The 24680-nt window shown below is 38.5% G+C and overlaps 1 protein-coding gene across 34 annotated transcripts in view; it reads left to right on the top strand.

Annotated features, from left to right (window-relative positions):
• ptprda (protein tyrosine phosphatase receptor type Da) overlaps window positions 1–24680 on the top strand; it is a 617722-nt gene that overhangs the window by 513049 nt on the left and 79993 nt on the right. For 13 of the 34 annotated variants that reach the window (XM_072669660.1, XM_072669669.1, XM_072669692.1 and 10 more), the window contains 8 exons: window positions 39–149; window positions 2933–2944; window positions 9209–9478; window positions 16544–17125; window positions 18083–18228; window positions 19396–19540; window positions 21379–21684; window positions 22678–22871. In XM_072669660.1, coding sequence (XP_072525761.1) covers window positions 39–149; window positions 2933–2944; window positions 9209–9478; window positions 16544–17125; window positions 18083–18228; window positions 19396–19540; window positions 21379–21684; window positions 22678–22871 — 1766 coding nt within the window. The remainder of the gene's footprint in view (window positions 1–38; window positions 150–2932; window positions 2945–9208; window positions 9479–16543; window positions 17126–18082; window positions 18229–19395; window positions 19541–21378; window positions 21685–22677; window positions 22872–24680) is intronic. The other 21 variants (XM_072669689.1, XM_072669678.1, XM_072669672.1 and 18 more) reach the window with 5 other exon arrangements.

Genomic DNA, 24680 nt, shown 5'->3' with positions numbered 1-24680 from the left:
ACGCGGGGATACGCCCCATACTCTTCCCTGCCATACAGGAGCGCTGCAGATCGAACAGAGCGAGGAGTCGGACCAGGGGAAATATGAATGCGTCGCGACGAATAACGATGGCACCCGCTACTCGGCTCCGGCTAACCTATATGTCCGAGGTAGGAAACCCCACTGGTAAAGCTCCTGTGGCTGAGCTAACTTTTAATAAAGGTAATGGATCATTGCTGTCATAACAAAAATCTCGGGATAACTTTATAATTATAAAAATAAAATACATGAACATACATGTTGGACATTTTCTGTTAATCAGTTCATCAAAAAATACCAAAAAAAAAAAGTTATGAATTTTTGATATAACAGCAATGATTGAATGACTTTGTAAATAGAAGTATTTAAGTAAAAGTCATCAGAATAACAAATGGATCCTTGAGTCCAATGAATGGTGGCCACGAGGGACTTTTGTAAGTATGTTCTCTGTTGCATTCAACCCTCCTGCCTTGATTTGAACCTGTGCTTTCCGTTTATTGTTCTTTGGTCGATTGGTTTTTTGTTTTTCTGTTAATTATCCTACTTTAATGACTCGATTGCCTGGTGTGATACTAATGAAGTTGACCCCTAAAGCTTGCAAGGGGGTATAGGTTTGGACCCCTTCTTTCCCCACAGCACACAGAATCCATCTGACCTTTCTCTTTTCTCTTCTTCTCTTTTCTGGCAAACAACTGGAGGAAAAATCTTTTCTTTTTTGGCTAAAAGCTTTCTTTTAAACACAAATTAATTTTAAAATGTAGTTTAATTCTTGTTTAAATTGAAAATATGTTTAAAGGCATATAAATCAATCTAAAATGCAACATTAACCCTTTGATAATTAGGGCTGACTTTTGCTAGCAGTCTCTGCAGTGCTGCATTCAGATTCTGTTCAGTAAAATATCACAAAAAAATTTAACATTTTCATTACATTTGGGAAAATCTTAAGTTAATCTTAAATCTAAAGTTATTTTCTGTTAACACTGGATAACATTAAGGAACTTCTAGTTAATACTGAAGAAAAAACAAGAACATTTCTGTTAATACTGGAGAAATACAAAGTGGTTTCTGTTTACATTGGAGAAAGTTTTTTGGTGGAGAAATACAAGAACATTTCTGTTAGCACTAGAGTAAAGAAAGAAATTGTTTGTTAACACTGGCTAAAATCAAGACAACTGGTAACACTGAAAATGTGTTGTTAGCATTGACCTAATTGAGAAAAAATGCAAACATAACTTTTGCGTAGTCATATTTCATTGCGAATAAGGACCAACAAATTGCTTACATGCAAGTTTCATGCTAATTTACTAGACAGTTGTAATTAATGTAACTGAATTTAACTATAAGCAATTTTAACTAATTTAACTGATTTAAACTGTAAATGAATTGATTTTTTGTACAGTTGTCATTCTAAGGTACTCCTTTGAATGATATTGTCATTTAAGCTCTTTACGTGTTCAGAGACTGCTGTTGCAGCATCAGTGCATCTCTAGATAGTTTAATGGCAAAAGTTGAAGAATCAGACTTAAAAATGGCCTCATATTTGTAACTGGATATGTCAAAGGGTTAATGGTGCAGTGCCAAACAACACATAAATCCTATTATTGTAAATGTATCAGAAACTGTGACAGCAATGATAATTCACTTCCTCAGCGGTTTCTAAATGGCTATAAAACATTTATAATTCCATGTAAAGACTACAGAAAAAAATATGATATACTAAATGTTCAATGTATGATAGATCATAATGAAGATGTAACCCAATAAGATATTTAAAAGATGAGTTCTGCAGTCTGCAATGTATGTAATCTGTAATGATTAAAATTCATGTAACAAGTGTAACATCATTTGAATTATGTAGTTCATTCATAAGTTAGTTATGATAATGTTCCAGTTATGTGGTTCATTTGTTGGGTTTTTGTACATGTAACTGCACATGTTTTTGATACATTTTAATTCAAAGATGATTTAAAGGGCCCATATCTTGTTAAACCAATTTTCTTACGATTTTCTGAAGTAAACTTTGTGGATGAAAGTGAACATCATCTGTGTTGCTGTACATTCCATACAGTCTAGACGAGGAATCTAAGTTAAGTATTGTTTTTTGTGATGTCACAAAATAAATCTACCTGTACAGCCAGGCTGTTTGGCTCCACACTATTGCACTAAACTTTTAAGGAGTGTTTCCTATAGATATCCAATGAGACACATTACAGGGGAGCCAGTCAGCACAGAACTGACTTACATATCTCCGTCTGATTGATTCTACAGAATAAAGAGATTGAAAAATGTTCATGTAACATGAATTATGACTGTTTTGTGTATATTAATGCATGTTTGTGCATCACCTCAGAGGAAAGATAATTAATACTAATTAATATAATTATTATAAAGTCGCAAAAACCTTGCAAGTCCAAAATGATAACTTCATAGTGGAAGGAAAACCTTTAAACCTTTATAACTTTCAATATAAGTCAGTGTAAACCGTTTCATTTTGGAGCATTTCTATTGGTCCATTTATTATGATATTCTGTAAATAACAACTGACATTATTTTAAATGAAATAATATACAAAAGTGAAAAACTGCAAAAATGGAGATAGGATGTGGGCCCTTTAACCCTTTAAGTCACCTTCATAACTGAAACAGCATCATATGGGTTACAGTTTTTATACTAATATATTTGTTGTCTTGTAAGATAAAGTATTTATTTTTCTCTCTGTAAACTGAAGTGCAGGATTCTGAAGTCGGGATTCTCTCCCAGTACTCGAAGGGGCTTCCCCTAAGAGATGTTGATAGCTTATAAGTAGCAGTTGAACGCCTTGAACATGGCCTTTTTACTCTCTCTGTGTTTCCCCTGTTTTTTCTCCTTTTGTCATTTCATTGTGTTCTGCATCAAAATTCCCTACATTCCCCAGAGCTGCGAGAAGGTTGGTGTGTTTTTTACTTTCTAACCATCTCACTGTACCAAAAACTGAAAAAACAAAAAAACATAAACAGGGAAAAGAAAACAACATGAATGAATGAACTGCAAACCCAAATGCCAATACAGCTGTCAAGAATACAAATGAAATGAATGTAGCTGCACATGTGTGTTCTCGTTTTTTTCTTTGTTATTTCTGATGTTTCTCGGTTTGGTTCCCTTATGTTTCCTTTCTGTTATGGATAGAGTCCATTTCTGTTCGTTCTCTTATCCCCCCTATTGCTGTTGTCCGTTGTACTGAATGACCATGATCTTGGCTATGATGCTTGACCGTCCAAAAAGTGGTGCATGTCAAGAGAGAATGCATATAAATTTGTCGAATTGGATTTTGCATGGTGAGCAAGTCCAGCTTTTGACCGGTTTCCCTGTACAACCCTTGGTGTTAATGTCAGTGTTCCTGCTTAGTACCTCAAAAAAACATTTTAACAACCGCACAAACACACACAACAATAATCAAGTCACCAAAGATCACACCAAAGAGAAATGACTCCTAAAGCTCCTTCATATTTTCTTCACCTCACTTCCAAAGTGTTTTTGACCAAAGAATTCCAGAGCCATATCTGGGCTAAATGCTAGCACTACAGCACACGGTTTAAAGGTACAATGTTTGGAAAAGCAAATGAAATCTTTAAAACTTTACTCCAGTTTAACGCAACTCTACGTGAAGTCGATTAGCCAAGACATGTTTGGTGTCTGGCCTTTGCTTCTTCAGCTTAGAGCAGGAGATGCTAGGCCTATGTGGCTAAAAAACACGTAGGCGGTCCTCAAAATTGTCCTCAAATCTCTTCAAAAACCCCCCAAAAAACAACAAAAAAATGAAATGGAAAAAGACAAATATTTGAATATATAAATATCGTACTTTTTACACTAAGAGAAAGTAAAGTTAGAATATTGCTAAAAAAAAAAAGTGACGGAAGTTTTTTTGTTTTGTTTTTTTATTTTGTTTTTTTGTTTTTTTTAAACAATGACGTATCAAGCCATAAGTCACATGATTTGCTTATTTACATGTAAGGCATTTAGCAGAGACTTTTATCCAGAGCAACTTACAAAAGTGCTTCATCCTCTTTTCTGTACATAAGAAGCAGTATTGTAAAGGCCAACATCACAACAAGCAAATAACAAATAGCTCTGGTGTTAAACCACTGAATTACAGTGTCTCCACCAAGGCCAGGTTCAGAGAGGACGTTATACTATAGAGGACGTCTTCAGCGACTCCTCCTTGTCTCGCCGTTAAAGGCTGCGACCTGCTTTGTTTTTAACGAAAACCTGAAGAGCGGCAAATCTCGCTCAAGGTGGCGAAGCTCAACCAGGGCGTTCGAATTCCACCCAAGGCGGAATCAGACATGCCCCGTAGCTCAATATCCCCTGCTCTCGTGGCGTGAAGGATTTTCCGTATCGCGGCGCTCCGCAGGCCGCTAATGAAAGAATGATGTATGTCGGGCATCCTTCGCAAGACTTGACAAATGTAATGATATTCAAATGAACGGGATAACATTATGTCTTGCGGGAGCGCCGTTCAATAGAAAATTAATTAAATATAATAGGAGTGAAAAGTTGTATTTAATAATGTAAGATTTCCTCTCCAGAGGAGCGCGGCGTCTTAAGCCGAATGAGCTTCATCAATTGTGGAGGTTTTTATCTCTCGCTCTTTCGCTCTTTCTCTCTCTCTCTCTCTCTCTCTCTCTCTCTCTCTCTCTCTCTCTCTCTCTCTTTCTCTCTTTCTCTCTCTCTCTCTCTCTCTCTCTCTCTCTCTCGCTCTCTTTCTCAAGTTCACAGTCATTCCCAAAACATGAAAACGGTGACACAGGCCTCCGCAATGTCAGGACCAAAGCCCTTGGTGTTAATGAGTAGCTACTATACGGAGACACAATATTAGTCAAGGTTCATCCTGCAAAGCGGAATCGAGGAGTTCAGCCCATGTAATTTTAATTAAAAGCGATCCAGCGATGGGAGAGTTTCACTGCTCGTTAAGATCAGGGAGGATTAACCCTCCAAACGCTGCTGCCGTTAATCTCTCTCTGACTCTCGCCCCTCCACAAACGATGACAGACAAACCCAGCCTACTCCCACCATCACAGCTTTGGAAATGCAGGGATGGGGAAAAAAAAAAGATCAAACCAACGAGGAATGTAAACTTGCTCGTTTTGAAGAATCTTGGCAGCGAAACCCAGTCGTCGAGCTTATTTAAATGATTTATGCTCTGTAAAACCCAATTTGTTGCTTACTCAGATGGATTAGAGAAAGCGTTTGATTTGGCTCCTCTAAGGTGTCCTTACTTCACTTGGGAAACTTGCACTAGAAAAGTAGAAAATTCAAGCTTCAATTTTTGTTTGCACAGCTCCGGTCTCCAAGTCAGACCGGTCATTTCTCATCATTTACAAGAGTCACTTTAGCACTGGGATATTGGAATACAAAGCTTGGGCTCCCCTGTTTAAAGTACATGTCCAGAATTGTTCATGTTCTAAGTGTAAATAAGAGATGAAATCCTCTACAGGAAACACGGTTTCACAGTATTGTGCACAATTTGCAGACAAGTTAACACTCTTAAAAAAAAGGTGCTACAAATGGTTCTTTGAGCGATGCCATAGAAGAACCATTTTTGTAAAAGACTTGAGTTTAAGAACCTTTGAAGGTTGTAAAGGATGTAAAGGTTCTTCCAGTGTATTTACATTTTTACTTACATGTCTCTTTTACAAAAAAATGGTCTTCTATAGCATCACTCAAAGAACCCTTCGTAGCATCCTTACAAGCTTAGAAGATGTAATAAGAGAAGTAATGACTTTATATACAGTGGAACTGATCTCTCCAAGTTCCGCCCATAAATGATGTAGCTACTGAGGTTGGACAAGCTTAGTAGTGCCCATATTGTCACAAATGTAGGCCCTGTCCACAATGGCTGGCATGTAGCTACACAATATCGACAAAAGTATTCGGACACCTGCTCATTTACTGTTTCTTTAAAAAATGTTTTAAAAAGAGAAAGATCTCTTAGGAAATAAAAAGCACCCTTATTGTTAGGCGTGTACCATTTTTAATGTTCTACTGCTTTCCAGTATGTTCAATTCAAGACTTTTGATGACTTTATTTACACATAGAACATCAGCACACCATGGCATCCAGAGCTGCCAAAATATCTGCATATAAATATCTGCATATTGGCTTGTTATACGAAACCCATTATGATGCATCGGGTCTACATTTCTCATAATTGGATACATGAAATATGAACTTTGTATCCAGAACCAACAACCATCAGCCCAAAGCACCACCATTATAACTTATGCACTGGAGTTGGAGTTAACTGTAGCAGGCTAAGAGTTTCTAGTCAATAAACACTCACACTAAATATTATAAAGCATACGCCTAAAGATATTCTCTATTTATTGTTCAATATTTTAAAGATACTGTGAACAAGATGTAAAAAAAATATAAAATAATAATTTACAGTAACTGTATTACTTTACATTCACATTTGTTTTCCTATGACTCTGTTTATAAGGTAAAATAAAAATATATGTTTTTTTTATTTACAGCTTAAAAATAGTAGCTATACAGGTGAGGTTAAACGTAAAACCTTTATCTACTTACCAATAATTTACATTTTATTTTTTTTGTCCCATTCAAAATGAACACATGTTCATTTTGACACATGTAAAGAGGAGCTGGTGTTTTTAAAGTTATGTAATATTATTATTTTATATATAGATTTATGTGATATTATTTTTTTATACATACATTTATGTGATATAGCTAAATTGTATCTATATTTATTTTCCTACACTGATGTGTCATTGACTCTTTCAGGGCTAAATTATACATATTAATACAAATCACTGAACTATTAGGCAAGGGTTCAAATTTGACATATTGCGATTTGACGATTAACCGTTCCATCAGCGCAGCTCTTGTAAGCAGTAACACTGACAACATCCCCTTTGGTTTTGATCCCTGAATCGACTGGATGGCTAACACTTCTTCTGTCCCTGCCTGAGCCGCATCCCTTCAGCATCTTCCCGTCCGCTGTGTCCACTCTCGTGTCCTGAGAGACAGTTGTGCCTGTATCTGATTGCTGTTTGGCTTTGTATACCAGCTACCTCCTCTCTTCCTTTATCCCTGGATCTCTCTATCTCTCACATTCTCTCTCTGTCCCTGTCTGGCTCTAGTTTTTAATAGATCGTCCCGTTGATATCCTGTAACGTAATGCTAGTCGTGCGCTCATCTACTGACCCTGTTTGCTGCTATTTATTCCCCCCCCTCTATCTTTCACTGCCTTCTCCTTTCCTTTCATTTCCCAAACATGGTAGCCCCTCTGAGCCAGCTACGCAGTCGTATGCATGCGAGAAAATCCAGTATTAAACCCCACCCTCCCTCCCTCCCTCCCTTTTCCTGCTGGGTGCCTTCCATCTTCCATTTGCATTGGGAATGTTTACATGTTGACTTGTTGACTTGTTTACATGCATCTACTTCGGTCGGTTAGCTATATCCTTTTTTTTCCGACTCCATCCCCACTTTCAAATTCACTTCTTGGTTTATTGTTTGACTTGCGTCCACTTTTTGACTGCGGCTGCCGTGCAAATCGCGATTTGTATTATTATTTTTTTTTTTTTTGGTCTGTTAATCGGTCTGAACGGCGCCCCCTAGTGGCCGCCCTGTGTATGTTTGATGTGGCAATGTGAGGCGGCACATTCCTTCACATCAACTGGAAGAACGCAGCATTGAGGTTGTCGAAGCGAAGCCCGCAACACGAGCATGCTGCCGCACCTCCAGTTTACCCCACCTCCCCCACCCCCAGCACAAACCCTGTGTCGTCCGGAACGGATGGTAGACTCTGTGCATGATGTTAGTGTATGTGACGATGTTAGTCTGTAGCTCCTCCCTCTTTTGAACCCTGCTGTTACGACTGGACAGACTTGTGTTTATGTGTGTGTTTATGTGCCGACGTGTGCTCCTTGTTGACCTTCCCATCAGACCATCACTGTTAGAGCTGTAAGCAAAGGGATTGTTGAAAAAAGACAAAAAAGGCTGATAAGAGATGTAATGACTTTATATACAGTGGAACTGATCTCTCTAAGCTCCGCCCACAGATTATGTAGCTACTGAGGTTGGACAAGCTTAGTAATGCACATATTGTCACTAATGTAGGCCCTGTCCACAACGACTGGCATGTAGCTACACAATATGGACAAAAGTAATCGGACACCTGCTCATTCATGGTTTCTTCAAAAATGTCTTTAAAAAAAGAGTGTATCCTGCTTTTGTTGGTGTCTGTGTCAACTGTCCAGTGAAGACTTTCTACTAGATTTTGGAGCAAAGCTGTGAGGATTTGATTGCATTCAGTGACGAGACCATCAGTCAGAATGAGGTCATGATGTTAAATGAGGTTCACCACCCCACCTCATCCCCAACTCCCCAACTCATCCTAAAAGTGTTGGACGGAGCACCAACTATCATTCCAGAGGTTACAGCTCCACTGCTCCACAGCTCAGTGCTGGGAGGCTTTATACCCCTCTAGCCCTTTAGTTCTATTCTATTGGCAGTAGTTCTTGACAAGGACTAGACAAGCTATGTGTGTGCATTTGCACCTTTATGGCAGCAATTGATCCAACTTAAATTAGCACAGTGCATTCATTAAAAGTGGTGTCCACAAACTTTTGTTTACTTATTTGTATATGACCAGCTCACACTACTAGACTCACAAATGCCATGTTTTCAAGCTCCTAAACTGAAAAAAAAAACATTTGATGGAAGGGGCACATGGAAGGGGCAAATTGGGCCTGGCTTTCAGAATAAACACCTGATCGATAAGCTAGGCAGAACCTTATCTGCTTTCAGCTGTTTAACAATTGCTAGCTAGCATCCTAGCTGACCTCACTAGCCACTAGCACTACTCAATTAGTCAGTCATTACTCAATTGGACATGAGACATCCTGGACATCCTTTTTTTTTTTTTTTACGACTGCAAATGACATAAAATTTACTAAACAAGTTTAGTAAGTTGTGTTTTCAACATCCTGCATCTTGGTTTAATATGATTTCTACCTGCATTCTTTAAAGCTTGTCCAATCTGGCAACAGTTGCTATAAAATAAGCACAATTGCTGCTTGCGTAGGCGGAGCTTGAATAGGACAATTGTCCGTTCTGTGTTGTTTTCTCCTGCCTGCCCAAGGTCCAGAGGTCCAGAGTTGTTACCATTCCTTTTGTACTGTTTCAGTTCGTCGAGTCCCTCCCCGCTTCTCCATCCCGCCCACGGATAGCGAGATAATGCCAGGGGGCAGCGTGAACATCACCTGTGTGGCCGTGGGGTCGCCCATGCCCTACGTCAAGTGGATGCTGGGGTCGGAGGACCTCACCCCGGAGGACGATATGCCAATTGGCCGAAATGTGCTGGAGCTGACCGACGTACGCCAGTCGGCCAACTACACCTGTGTTGCCATGTCGACACTGGGTGTCATTGAAGCGGTGGCGCAGATTACGGTCAAAGGTGAGTGATGGTGTGTGATATGAAAAATGGATAATGGCGGAGGCTGATTTGTGGAGTGTTTGTAAAAGTAATAAGCATTGTTTGTGTTCATCTGCACCTTTACTCTACTTTGTTTTAGCCAATTATTTTTAAAGGTTTTGATGTCCCTGGTCAAATCACATGTATTGTTTATGTTCTGGTTCTAAATAAGTTCAGCATCCTTTATAGGAAACACACTTCTGTGCATTTTAACATACAGTTCCTGTGTATTTAGTAAATTTAGCTTTAAAATAAGTTCAAAATCCACAGCAAATAGAAAGTGAATAGAAACAAGACAAATGAAATTTGAACAGGGTGTCTAAAGCTTTTGCATACAAATGTATGTCTACATCATATACATCTTCTATTCTTATTTATTAACTACATTGAAAACTATTCAGAGTAAATAAGCTGCACGGGTCCAGTGCAATTATAACACAATGATGCTTTGCGAGCATCTGAATGCTTGTAAAAAGACAAAACAGTTGGCATGTCCAAAATCTCTGAAGTGGACAGCAAGCCAAAAGCTTTGCATTCCCGGCTGGATTGGAGGATTGGAATCGGGTTGTGTAGTCTAGACTGCAGACACTCAGACAAAACAAGTTCTCACTGTTGTGTTGTGATATCTACGGCAAGGCCGAGATATTCTTGAGGAATGACTCGTAGTATGAGGGTAATCTAAAGGTGTCATTTTTTTTGTACTATTCAAATGTAACGTAATGTAACAGTTACAGTAGACACATTATACATCCAATGCACATTCCATTTAATTCTGTATAGTCCAGTTCAAGTTTGAAACAATACTGCTTACAATTAACAATAATGTTTAAAATTAAGCATTGTTAAAACAAAAGAAGACAGACTTTATATATATATATATATATATATATATATATATATATATATATATATATATATTTTTTTTTTTTTTTTTTTTTTTTTTTTATGGCTAAAAAGTGAGTTATCACAGTTATTGTCTTTAGCCTTTTGCAAATTCTCTGCCCATTCTTAGTAAGACAGCAGATATATATCTGATTTTAAATATAAGTATAAAAAAGTGCATATGAAATTAATACTGTAAAATGTTCATCCAGCACTACAAAAAATGTTATCATTAAATAAGATGATCAGTAGTTAGTAGAAGTTAATATTTCTCAAAGTGGCACTGCTGTAGGAACATTAAAATCTTTTACAACTTAATTCTAGACATTTTTACTTTTACTTTTCAGAATTTGTCAGATTCTAAAGGAACATATGATTGTTTCTTTAAATAAGCTAAATTAATTGACAGTTATGCATCTTAATATTCATACATTTATCTCATAAAGAAGATAACAAAAAGATAGTGTAAAATTATATATTATTCTATAATCTTACACTACACTGATTGTACACTTTTTAAAATAAATTTTAAAGACCAATCAAAACAAGCTTTGTGACAGTAACTCTGTCAAACACAATTCATAAAAAAAGAATTAAAAAAATGTAAATATATTTTTAATTTTCTCTTCTACTTATTAACACTAATTTAGTATGAACTGTGTTTTGCAGCTGTTTCCATGAAGTACAAGTCAAAAAGTGAAGTGAGGCACTCCCAGTCCAAGTCGGGTAGCAAAAATACTAAAAACACTGAATAGCTCCCTTAGACATGCAACATAATAAGTAATAAGTATATACATATAAAAATATTGAATACAGGTAGAAATATAGTACATCAAGAATTAAACAAGGTGGCCAAGCAGTATCTGCTTAAATATGCACTAAAGTAAAACAGCAGCAATCCAAAAGCAGATTGCAGCAATCCAAGAGCAGCAATGAGGCAGTAATGTCAGTAATTGTACCATATGCAGTGAAATTCAGCATTAAGGTACAGAATTATCAAATTTTCTATATTGCAGTTCAGTAAGGACTGCAAACTTTTAGTCATCGGTCTTCAAACCTGCGACTTCTAAGTGTTACTTACATTCATGCAAGAAATCAAAAACACACATTTGCTCTCTCTCTCGCACACACACACACACACACACACACACACACACACAGATATACGCACATCCTTGCTACCAGACATAGCAAAGTGAAATTAGTCACAATCTGCCCCGAGGCTAGCAGTCACATTCATATTAATGGAAAATGGCTTCTAAAGCAGCCTCAGTGCCTTTATATCAGCTTACTGAAATAACATTTCCAGCATTAACCCATTTGTATTCAACAGTAAAATAAAGAAACTGCCATACATACGTTGTATAATTATAATTTTACAAAATAATTTAAACAAAATGTTTAATTAGTTTGTATTTTTAGTAATAAATTAACCCAATAAAACACGCATGATAATATTTAGTTAATTTACTATTGGATGTTCAGTGAATTTAACATTTGAAAACAACCAGCCTTTTTATTTTCCCAAGGTAAAATGCATATAAAAAAACTTGCTCACTTTGGGTAAATTAGGGGTGCCTGAACTAGTGCTCTGCACAAGCCACTTTTCCCTGCATGATCTGCACAGTAGTTGTCGGGTTGGGATCAGTTTTGCAGCACCGTGGTTATAGCGGGAAAAGAGCCAGCAGGTTGGGGAGGGTTACAGCCGGCAGGTAGCTATTGTTCGCCAGGAGTTGGGCTGTGGTGGCTTGGGAGTTTTGATTATTGGTTGCTTGTGGAAGCTGGAAGGCTACTGAGCATGCAGGTACACCACAGAGTCCAGAACAAGGTCCAGCAAGAACCACTGCACATCCAACGACAAACTGGATTCAGAGTACTGAATTTGGCAGGACAGATGAACCCATAAGAAAGAAGACATTGGAGCAGGAAAGTGAAGACAAGGATGATGAAGGCTGGGTGGGTCTGCACAGGGACTGGCTTTTGTCAAAGTGAGAAGATGTGGGCATGCATGGCATGAATAGAGAAGGCGGGTGCCATCACAGGAGGCGGAAGATCTGGCAGGTGCATACAGATGTGGCAGTTGGTGAAAGCAGGCAGGTGTGGATATTAAAAACCAAGCCAGTGCAGAACTCTAGCCCAGACGTCTGGTCTGGAGGTCCTAAATGTAATAATTGTGGTGGGTCAAAAAGATGTTGACTGTTGTAATCAGTTTGCAGTTAAGCTTTCCTTCTGATGGTTCGCTTCCTTGCAGATTATGATTGTAGAGGCATTGCTGCACAGTACAATAGTGCACAATCACTATTGAGCCAACCTCCCTGCAGGTCCTTTGCGGTCATATGGTGGCTCTGTGTTGTCCAGCTATTTGATTTTAACATATATAAAATAAAATTAGTCACTTTGCGTGTCTAAGGTGGTAGTAACTTCAAGCTCCTGCAAATAGTGTTGCACAAGGATGATCGGGCTATAGTTACCTGCAGGGTGTACGACGGGATTCATGGTTTGAGAAGAGATTAGCAAAAAGGAGTGAATTCATTTGGATGTGCCAAAGGCCAGAGTGTGAAGGAAGTAGCTGAATTTGCAGGAGTATCAAACATATGGTCATATGGGTCTACCAGCTGTGGCAAAAATCCCATTTTATAGGAAATTCTCATCCGAATTGTGACTGAAAGATGAAACTGATGGACAGGGACCACCGACGTGTGTCACATGGTTTTGCTTCCAAGCAAGAATTACTTCAAGAAGTCAATGCAGGTCCTTCACAACCAGTTTCTGAAAGAAATACTACCGCTTTGGTGGCCCTGGTCTAAAGTGATGGAATTTTGTGTAGTTGAATTTTGGATGACCATCTAGCAGAAGCTATCCATACATTTATTCCCATGTAATGTTCCTAAGTTTTTGTTCACAATCAGATTCAACAAGTTTCTACTGTTTTGTTCAGAAATCAGAAGAAGGTTCTACCTGGCCAAAAGACTACATTAATATTAGACATGGATCAAACACCGTTTTTGCCATGTGGTTTGATTTTTTTCGGACAGAAATGTTAACGGGTCAAAACTGCAGTTCATTTTTGCTTCTCAACAAGCAGGGATGCAACGCGCTTCTTTAGAAAAAGACCTTGTCGCCCCCCTCCCTCTTTATCGGCATGGCTCTGCCAAGGCTTTTAGGCCTTTTGCTGTATTACATTAGTTGCTAACAGTGTTCCAGTGCGCTGCCTCTGTTCGGCTGTAGCGAAGCAAGCTGACACGATAACCTTCAGCTAGCGTCCCTCAGGGGAACAAATACATGCTTCATGAATGCTAATAACTGTGTCACTCTACAGCCCTCTTTAGCCCACAGATACAGCACCGTTACACGATCTGCCAACGGCATTTCCTTTTTTTCCCCCAATTTACTCTATAAACGCAATTATAAATGGGTATTAATTTAAGCAAATCAGCTTTCATAATTTAAGTGTAGAACTGATGATTTGCCTCTTTGCTTTCCTCAAGTGCACGCATAAGAGCTAGCTTCAAAGCAGCTTCGTTCCAAAGACCTGTTGTAAATGGACTGTTAATTACTTACTTTCCCATTGACGTTGTTATAATTAATTTAATAATCAATGAATTAATCATAAGCAGCTAATTACAGTAGATTTGGCTTAGTTTTTGTTCTTCAAAGGAAGACCTTTTAAACCCCTTAATTAACAGCAGCCTAACTTAATTAACTTCAAGTCCTTACTCTGGTGACCACATAACAAATATATTAGCTTCATAGTAGTTATCATATAATTTATAGTAGTTATTATTAATCATAAATATGTCATGATGGGTGGACCTATAGAAATGGTCCAAAATGATAAATGATCCCACATAAAATTTAACTGGATTTATTACATACTTTACGTTCTAGTCAGTTTCTGTTCAAACATCAGGGCAAATCTTGATGACCAAAACACAGCCGATTACAATTTTAATTATCCACCATTTTGGCACAGTGTTAGAAACGTTTAAGTCATATTAATTTATTATACAGTAATTTTGTCTCAGTGAGAATTCATTCATCAAGACATTTTCAGATGTCAGAGTCCCACAAGGTTCTGTTCTAGGGTCTATGTACATGTTGTCATTAGGAAATGCCAACAGTAAGACCAATGACCATTTTGCAGAAGCCGTTTGCTTTAAAAGCCTAAGTGAAAAATGCAGTTTGGTCATTTGTGTTATATGAACATTGATTTAAAATTGCATTTTTGCATCTTAACAAGCAGGGATGGAATGCACTTCTTTAAGTTTAGAAGTTGAAGTTGAGTCCCACCACGTTCCATTTTGGGGTATTTTTGTTGTATGTACATGTTGCTTCTAGGTAATAGCATAAGTAAATATGAAAAAATCTCCATAGATATTTGACAGGGAACAATCATTTCCTTCTGAAAATCAAGACTCTCTTGTCTGGCTAACCTCCGGCTAATCATTGTCAGTGAATGTCTGAAAATTGTCTAGAATTAAATTAGCAAAGAAGTAAAATATTGAGCAATGAAAGCTGCATTGTGAGAAACTAGGTCTTTTTGCTTTGTTTGCTAAATGTGAAGCGTGAAACCTGAAAGTGTACTTTGAATTGTATCCTTTATGTAGCTTATTTTTTTCATCATTCCAGACATACTGCTTCTACACTGAAATAATGCAGGGCAACCTGTCCATGCATTTGTTACATCTTTTAACTGGACCTTCTAATAAAAACAGTCCATCCTCTACAACCTGTACAAAACACAACACCAAACCTAAAAAGAGAGAGTCCCCCACCCCACAAAACCCTTTATATCTTTTCAGTGTTCTTGTTCTTGTGTTTTAAGCTCTACATACTTAAACACTTCACTGCCAATGTACCTTTAATTGTGCATGAAGTACAATCATTTCTACATATATTTAACATATATTGTACCATATCAACATTGCCAGAAAAACAACACATGACAATTTGAATCTGGAAGTTTTTTACATTGTGTCTAAAGTTCATGATGAATGGACCAATGGAAATGCTCCAAAATTACTTGGAAAAGAATCTTTCTGACTTCTATTGAAAGTTATTTCCTTCTCCTGTAAAGTGTGCTGTTTTGACATGTGACAGAGACAATTTACTGTTTGATGTGTTTATTTTAATATGCTTTAGTTCCATACACCCAGTGTTGACCCCAGCCTTTTATTTTAGATTTTTTAATGTAAAACTGACTCTTCCCCTCGGAGCAAGAAGTGAATGAAATGTACCTTTAAAGCCTTAAAAACTAGGGACACAACTGGATCTTATAACAATTGGTTTATATTTCAGGGTACATTTATGTTGTTTGTATCTGTTTGTGCTAGTGTTGCACCGATACACGCAGTATCGGAATTGGCAATAGAGAGCACCCATACCATGAAGCTTACTGACGGCCTACTTTTTTTATTGCATATTTTGTTATAAAACCGAACTTTTAAATAACCAGTAATAGCTAGTCATAAATAGTTATTACCATTCAACAAACATTTAATGGAACTTTTACATTAGCACGTGTTTAGTACCTTTTTTATGTGTACTTGAACATGAAATTGCTGCATAAGCCCCTTTTATTTCCAAACTGGCATTTTTTCACTGTTCTGAAATGTGGATTAAATGTAAACACAAATTAACAAGCTGTTAGCTGAAGCTTGGCAAGATTATGCGTCCCTACTTGCACATGTTACTGCATTGTGGCAATTTGTATTTTTTCATACCTCTAAAATTATTCAAATGTGCAGTTACCAGTAACCAGTGAATGCTGTTCTTTCAAGCTTATTATATCTTATTTAGGATAATATATAAAAAGTACAACCTATAAAAAGTAGAGCATCGTAAATATCAGGATTTATAGCCGTCTATTGAGTATTTAAGTCAGAGTTGGTATCGGTATCGGTACTCAGTATCGGCAGATACTTGAAAATCTGGTATCGATATCAGAAAGGAAAAAGTGTTTTTTGATGGTCTTTTTTAAAAAGGATGTTTTGTTTCTAATGTAACGTTAACATTTCAGAGATATGAGGTTTGTTAGGACATTTATTCCATTCCAGTTTATTGTAGCTGGATAGTGTGTTTTATGATATAGTATAGTATTTGAATAATAATCACATCGTTTAAGGGAGCAGGTCTTTAAAGGATTTTATTTCTTCTTTCTTCTAGCTCTACCCAAGCCACCAGGTGTTCCCGTAGTAACGGAACGCACGGCGACAAGCATCACCCTCACTTGGGACTCTGGGAATCCGGAGCCGGTTTCATATTACATCATCCAGCACAAGTCAAAATACTCCGAAGACTCTTATAAGGAAATTGACGGCGTAGCTACCACCCGCTACAGCGTCGGCGGCTTGAGCCCATACTCTGATTATGAATTCCGAGTCGTTGCAGTGAACAATATCGGACGCGGGCCAGCGAGCGAGGCTATCGAGGCCAAAACGGCCGAGCAAGCGCCTAGCACCGCCCCTCGGCAGGTCAGGGGTCGAATGCTAAGCGCTACGACTGCTATCATCCATTGGGACGAACCTGAAGAAGCTAATGGACAGATCATGGGCTACAGGGTCTATTACACCATGGATTCAAGCCAGCATGTCAACCAGTGGGAGAAACAAATTGTTCGGAATGCCAACTTCCTCACTATCCAGGGACTGACCCCTAATAAGACGTATTACATCAAAGTATTGGCTTATACCTCTGTAGGAGATGGACCTCTATCTTCAGACCTGCAGATTATAGCCAAGACTGGAGGTAAGAGTGTGTACAGGCCATGAGATGAGTGTTTATGACAATTTAGCATCAGTGTATGTATATTTTATTTATGTGCAATTCAAGGCAGGACTGTCTTCAGTGTGATTGGTTTGGGTATATTTAGTGAGCTTCTTGTCATATAACTGCTCTTTTTTGTTAGCGAGGCTGTAACACTGACACTCGAAAATTATGGACCTTGTAACAGAGCAATCAGGCGAATGTCCAAGGGACTATATTGGCATTTTGAGTGTGGCTGTACATATTTTCTCTCTCTCTCGCCCTCTCTCGCTCTCATAATGACTCTCTCCATCTTTGACTAGCAGAGTAAACAACCATAATCTTGCAAAGCTCCCCAGCGTCAAATTATTTTAGCTCCCAGATCTGTGCTAACACTTTACAACAAGTAATGCTATAAAGTGTTTTGAACTAAATGAAAACACACTTCTGGCTGGGAAGCAAAAACGTTATTTACTCTTTCGGAATAATTCACGACCCGTTCCTGTTTACTCTGTGTTTTGGTCAGCGCTTTTCCCAATCCGTCACTAAAGCCTGGACTTTTAATGAGTCAAAATAGAGCTGTGCATCACTGAGGCGAGACTGGAGCCTGGGAGCTAAGTTGGCAATGAAAGCGGCTCCAATTCTGTTCGTTTCTGGCTCCTGATCCAGTCAGAATGTGTGTGTTTTTGCCCCCTGTTTACTCCTCCTAGAGCAGTGGGTGAGCAACATGTCCATGGGCATAGTAAAATGGATCAGCATGTGGACCTGGAGCTTACTGTGAGCTACTGTGTTTTCCATCACTGTATGAAAGAAGCTCTGTGCTGCCTTTATCGTTGGTTTCACTGTGAGGTTATGGTAGAGTGAGTGAAGAGTAGAGTGGATTTAAACGCTGTAATAGCAAAACACCTGATTGTATTGCAACTGGAATCAAACCTCTTTGTTGTTTAATGCATTTCATAGTCCCATCCCAACCGATGGACTTCAAAGCTGAAGCCAAATCGGAGACCAGCATCCTGCTTTCGTGGGTTGCGCCTCCACAGAGTGGACAGGACAATCAAATCACTGGATATGAACTGCTTTACAAGAGGAAAGACGAGAAGGATGAGGTGAGCTTGTGCTCTTAAGCTTTATATATATATATATATATATATATATATATATATATATATATATATATATATATATATATATATATATAAATATTATATATTTTACGTATTCTTGTAGGGTTACAGATGTAGTAAAAAGAAAAAAGTGCAGTAGTCCAGTGTCATCTGCTCTTAATAAACACATTATCCAGTTCTAGCTTGAAATATTAGTCAAATCTTAACTTATCTATCCAGTGACATTCATTTTTAGGCAATGGTAGGCCTATACAAATGTGATTCCGATATCCTTGTATATACCTTCCAACATGCGCAAGCATACTGTATTATGAAAATTGGGTCTGTTAGTTTCCTAACTAGTTTAAGTACATTTAACCTAACAACAAACATTCTCTATAATTCATACAATCCTGACAGATTGTAATACACTACAGGAAGCATAGGGGGCGATATGACTTCTATTGTTTTACTTAAACAGTGCTCTATAAAGTTCCTATGATCTACATGGTTGTTCCAAAAAATTGTAATATACTACATGAAGAATTATACTTACAAAGTGCTCTATAATACTCTAGAATTTTCATATTTACATTTACATTTAAGGCATTTAGTAGACGCTCTTATCCAGAGCGACTTAAAAAAAAGAAAAAAGAAAAACCTCAGCCAGTTTAAATAGAATAAAAATTCAAAGATACCTCTAAGTTTAGACATTACTAAACACAAGTCAGTAAGGAGACCACTCTACTATTCACCTAAATACTCTCGGAAGAGGTGGGTCGAAGACAGGAGGCGACTCGGCCGTTCAGGCACCCAGGGGAAGTTCGTTCCACCATTTTGGTGCAGGACAGAAAAAAGCCTGGACGCTTGTCTGCCGTGGATTTTGAGGGATGGCGGGTCGAGCCGAGTTGGTCTGCCATATAGTTGTTCTTCTACTGGTTCACTTAAAAAGTGAACACAGTCATTGGAATATAATTGTAATACTGGATAACCTCACGTTATTATCCCGTTACGTTTCGCCAAAACAGTGGGTCGTAATTGGCCTGCAAGATTAATCAGAGAGAAAAAACACTCAGCTTGCTTGGAGACTCCCTGATACCACCACCGCACAGAATTGCTACTACCCTAGCACTGATCCTAAGGTGAAACCTTCTTCCCTTGTTTCTGCAGAAAAGGGTTAGCTTCGAGTCCACCACCACCTACCTTCTGAAAGACCTGAGGCCCTTCACCACCTACACCTTCCAGCTCGCTGCCCGCAGCAGGCATGGAATTGGCGCTTACACCAACGAAATCTCGGCCGAAACTCCGCAGACACGTAGGTCCCTTTCCAACTCCCCTATCATCCTTTCCTGCAGCCCCAGGGCCAAAACCCCCAAACCCAAAAACACTAGAACCTTTCCACTTTCTTAAAGCATTCTGCAATGTAAAAAATTATTCTGCTTAATATCTCTTCAAATGTGAAAAATATCTTTACAAAAAGGAACAGGAAACAGAAGAAGCTTTAGAAAATGGAACGGTTCAAAGGATAGTTGGCCTGAATTCAAAGCTCTGAAGGTTGAACTGACCACATGCCCTCTATGGAAAGGGGGTAAAGAAAAAAAATATATAAAAAAGTTGCATGGGCATTGTTCACTGAAGTTGGTCAGTGAAGTCAATCGACAAGGTCACCTTGCTCAATACATCTCCTCTCATTGGGGAAAAGAAGAAAATTCACACAAGCGCACAAAGCTGAATTATTTTTTATAGCCCACACCGCATCGGATTTGTAAGGTTTTTGGATTAGGGGCTGACATGCCGTGCCTTGTCTTTTGACGTTCTTCGTCAACCACAACTCTCCCTTTCGCTTGCATTTGCGCTTTCTACAAAGACGTGGCAAATTGCGACAATGAACCCGCCGAGCTAAAGTGGCGAAACACAGTGGGAAGCTCAAATGCAACTTTGAACAGTTGAGAAAGACAGACAGATGATCCATGCACAATAGACCTCATATTTATCATTCATTTATTCAAATTGAGTAACAATTAAAAATGTGATTGACAGATTTATCAAAACTTCCCAAATTGAGCCTCAGGTCCATTTAATGATCTCAGTAACAGCTCAACTCAATAATAACTTAACAAATGAAAGAACAGAGAAGACGTAGAAGAACCTAATTTTTGTAAGTTTCCAATTTACAACCCCTGGTTTCTTTTAAAGACAATTTGAATAAATGTGAGGTCTTCTGAAGAAGTGATGAGGGTGTAGCTCAGGTAAGTATCAGTCCAGAAAGCCAGTCTCGGAAGTACACTTGATGGGCTTGTTCTGTAGGGCGGGGGGGGGGGGGGGGGGGGGGCTTTTTGTCTGCATGTCAAAGTCTTTAGGCCTTTACACGTCAGTCAAGTTGTCTTGGATTGATCAGGCTTTTACCTCAAACCAACAGGCATCGGAAAGGTTGGTGAGCAATGCAACATTTCTCAATTCTAGTAGAGCTGACACATCAACCTTTACTTTTTTGGATTGATGGTAACTGCTTGGAGAAAAGAGTTTAGGGCTTGGCCTTTCCAAGTCATGCCAGTTTATTTTCACATGCAATATATAGAAGGTCTTCAGTAGGTTTTGAGGCAAGGTGAAGGATTTTAAAGTGAAGTTCAGAGAGCTTTACTTTAAAGCTAGCAAGTAAATAGTTAGCTTGGCTAAGGTAGGTTCTCTGTTGTGATGGTTTCTTTTTACCACTCTGGTCTCGCCATGCATATACTGTGTTTGTGAGTTTATTTATTTCGTTGCTCTCCATTAAAGAAGTCTTTGACATTTCTTGTCATTTCCTTATTTGTAATACTTCATTTTACGTTAAGTACCATTTACTTTGAAGTTTTCGTTTTTCCAGTCCATGCGATCCGTCCTCATTTATTTGTCCTTTTATGTTTCCCTTTTTTTCTTTTGTGTTTGTGTTGTCCATGATCATCACCATCACCACCACCACCACCATCACCACCACCTCCAAACATCACCACATGCATTTCAACCACAAAAAAAACCCAAAACAAAAACAAAAAATCCTGCTACCACAACCCCCTCTGAACCCGTTCCTGGAAACCAATACAACCCAACCCAAACTGTCAAAACAACTCAATACAAATCAAACGGCCACTCTCCGGAAAATGTTCCACCAACCAGAGCCCTCAGCCCCGCCTCAGGAGGTCACATGTTCTAGCCCTAGTTCCACCAACATTCTGGTAAGTTGGAAGCCGCCACCAGTGGAGCTCCAAAACGGGATCATAATCAAATACACGATTCAGTACGCTGCCACTGAAGGAGAGGACACGTCACCAAGGCAGATTTCAGAAATTCCTCCGGAAAATTCACAGTACCTCTTGGAAAACTTGGAAAAATGGACAGAATACCGCGTGACGGTGACAGCCCACACGGACGTTGGACCAGGGCCTGAAAGCTTGCCACAACTCATCCGAACAGAGGAGGATGGTATGTTTCAACAAAAGTAAAAAAAAAAAAAAAAAAACTAATCCTCCCCCATCCCTCAAATTCTTCTGACTTCACGATCCTGCTTTTGACAGACTTTTGTCCGAGCAACCTTTAAACTCCTAACTCCTTTCCTCTTTCCTTTTGTTTGCGAGGTTGGAAAACCTCAAAAAACAAAAACTATTTGTAGTTTAATCCCACTAACCTGGATTTTTTGTGATGCTCACTGTGCTGACATTCTAACGCTACTATTTTTTTTTTTTCATTTTGAATTTTTTACAAATTTTTCAAAAATACTTTTTGCAGGTACAAAATCAGTCCAATTTCAACAACTACATGGCATTTTCTTTCCACGTACCCCAGGCCCAAAACTTCCACTAGTCCCTACTGTCTTTTGACATTTTTGTTTAGCGTTTATTATTTTAATTTTTTTATCTTTTGAAAACGAAAAAATTACAAAATCACAACTATCAATTTTCTAACCTACTACTTTTTGGTAGATTTTTTTTTTTTTTTCCAAACTTGACCGCAAATGAAACAAACGGACAGTGGGAAAGCGCAATAAAAAATAAAGGAAGTCTTTTTTCACCAGTGGCCCATTTTCTCAATTTTTTATTTATTTTTTTCTACGCATCCTAGCCAAACTCTTTCTGGGTGCTTCAAAGTTTTTGAAGGACCCTCTTTGGCTTAGTTTTTGTGCATTTTTCCATATTTTGAATCCACTAAATCCATTTTTTTATGTCTTGCAAAAAATTAGGTCACCTATGCGACCTGTTTTTGGGGGTTGTTTTTTTTTTTTTTTAATTTTTAATTTTTACTTGCCATTGTTGAAATATCAGTGTCATGCACTTATTAACAGTATGCTGCTGCTACCCTTTTGTAGATTTTTAACCACTCCACCATTTTGCTGCTGGGAGTTTGCTGATGCCCGGTCAGGGGGACGGGGTCCGCTATAATGTTGACGTTTTTTGTTTTTTTATCCCATGATTCCTTCAGTGCCCAGTGGCCCGCCTCGCAAAGTCGAGGTGGAGGCTGTCAACTCCTCATCAGTTAAAGTGCTGTGGCGGTCGCCGGTGCCCAACAGACAACACGGGCAAATTCGCGGCTACCAGGTGCATTATGTCAGGATGTTTAATGGGGAACCGGTGGGCCATCCTGTCATCAAGGACATCCTGATTGATGATGCCCAGGTAAGCACACACCTGCACGCCCCACTGTTTATCAGGTGAAATCTTTCAGAGTCTTGACTGGTTTTGTGCTCCATGGCACAGTCTTTAACAATGTTTTTAATACAAAAGAAATTTTCTTTGTCAGTGTTTTTGCAAAAATTTGACTTGTTAAATTAAAGATCCATTTATGTTGCATAACCTGCAAAAAACAACTGACAAAAATACCAGTCACCTTTGGAATAATGCCAGAGGTCACATATCCCCTCACTGTGATCTTGGCACTTAACACCACTCAAACAACCTTTGTGCCTTCAAAGAGAGGTTCCATCTGCACTTTTAACAAGAAAAGTAAACTGCCAAATCATTAGTTCACTACTGTAAGAAAGTCTAATAAAATAAATAAAATATATTTTAAACTTCTAATTTGAAACTTCTAGTCTAAGGACTAAGGACTTGGCCTGGTCAATATCTTAAAATCATCAGCATAATATTTCCTTGTTAAACCATTGGAATGATCAATAATATCGATCGGGTCATCCAAACCACCAGAACTCTCTGATTGAAGAAGATGAGCTCCTTCGACTAACAGTGACTTATATGCAAAAAAGGAGTCAAACCTATTGACCCAGCCTGACCAAAACTAAATATTTTAAAAAGGACTACTGACCTTGGCATTGCATCACATCATTTAGAGTCTGCTTTATAATGCAGGACCCTGTCCACACTTTCTTAAAAGCATGGCATGGCTGCTTTACATTTAAGGAATTCAGAATTTACAGACAAATAAGTTCAATATTTTTGAACTATTTGGAAACATGTTGTTTGAACCAAATAAAAAAAAGTTAGCTCAAGCCTTGTATCTCCATTCGTTCTGTTTTTCCCTTTTTGTTCTTTAATTTGCTTCAGAATTTTATAATGAATGGACCAATAGAAATGCTCCAACGGGGGCTCCAAGTGGTCTAATGCGCTACCCCTATGGCCCGGAGGTCGCAAGTTTGAATCCCGAACATTGCCATTAGTGGCCAGAGTCGGAAAGAGCACTCATATATCTGCGGCGAAGCTGGGGACCCGGCACTTTTCTTCGAGCATGTCGGCTGGCAGGCAATATCGCATTTCAAAAGAGGCAACGATTGGCTTTCCATGTTTCTGAGGACGCCTACGATAAGTCCTTACCCAACAAATGTCAGGAGCATTGCTAGTGCTAGGGGAACTACGAATGTGTGGGTTTATTGGCAGCACAGGTTAGAACAAATTAGACCAAACGTTTTTTTAAATATTTAAAAATAAAAAGAAAGATGCTATGGATTTGATTTTTGGCTTCCATATTGTTGCCATATTGGAGATACAAGGTTTTTGATTGAAAGTAAAAATGTGTATGTGTGGATTAACATTATTTAGCCTAATGTTTAACATTGAATGAGCAATATTGCTTCTTGAAGTCACCCCTGCTATCCGTTGATTACATCAACTGAGCCTTGTAAGAACACATGAACCTAGGCAGAGCATTTAAGCTGATGATCAGCAAGCCTTTACATTTCCATGCATTTGTACATGCGAGTTAATGGACAAGCAACACTAAAAACCGAGCATTAACCCCTTATGCTTCGTGACTTTTATTAAACCCTAAGGATTATTAATCTGTAACGACATGCAAAGCAATGCAAACTGAGTTGTTGAAGTTATAACAGTGGGGGAAAAAGCCAGGGACCATCAGTGAAGAGGTTAACTAGAAATGTCCCCAGTTGAACCCAGTTCTAGAGCTGTTTGGCTTCTACAGTAGAAAACGCAGTTAGCTAAGCAAGTCGGTTCGTTTTGCCACCAGATACATTT

The sequence above is a fragment of the Salminus brasiliensis genome, chromosome 24 (assembly GCF_030463535.1).
Source record: "Salminus brasiliensis chromosome 24, fSalBra1.hap2, whole genome shotgun sequence".
NCBI classification, from domain to species: Eukaryota; Metazoa; Chordata; class Actinopteri; order Characiformes; family Bryconidae; genus Salminus; species Salminus brasiliensis.
The sequence above is the reverse complement of the archived record's forward strand: the minus strand, read 5'-3'. Positions and strand labels throughout refer to the sequence as shown.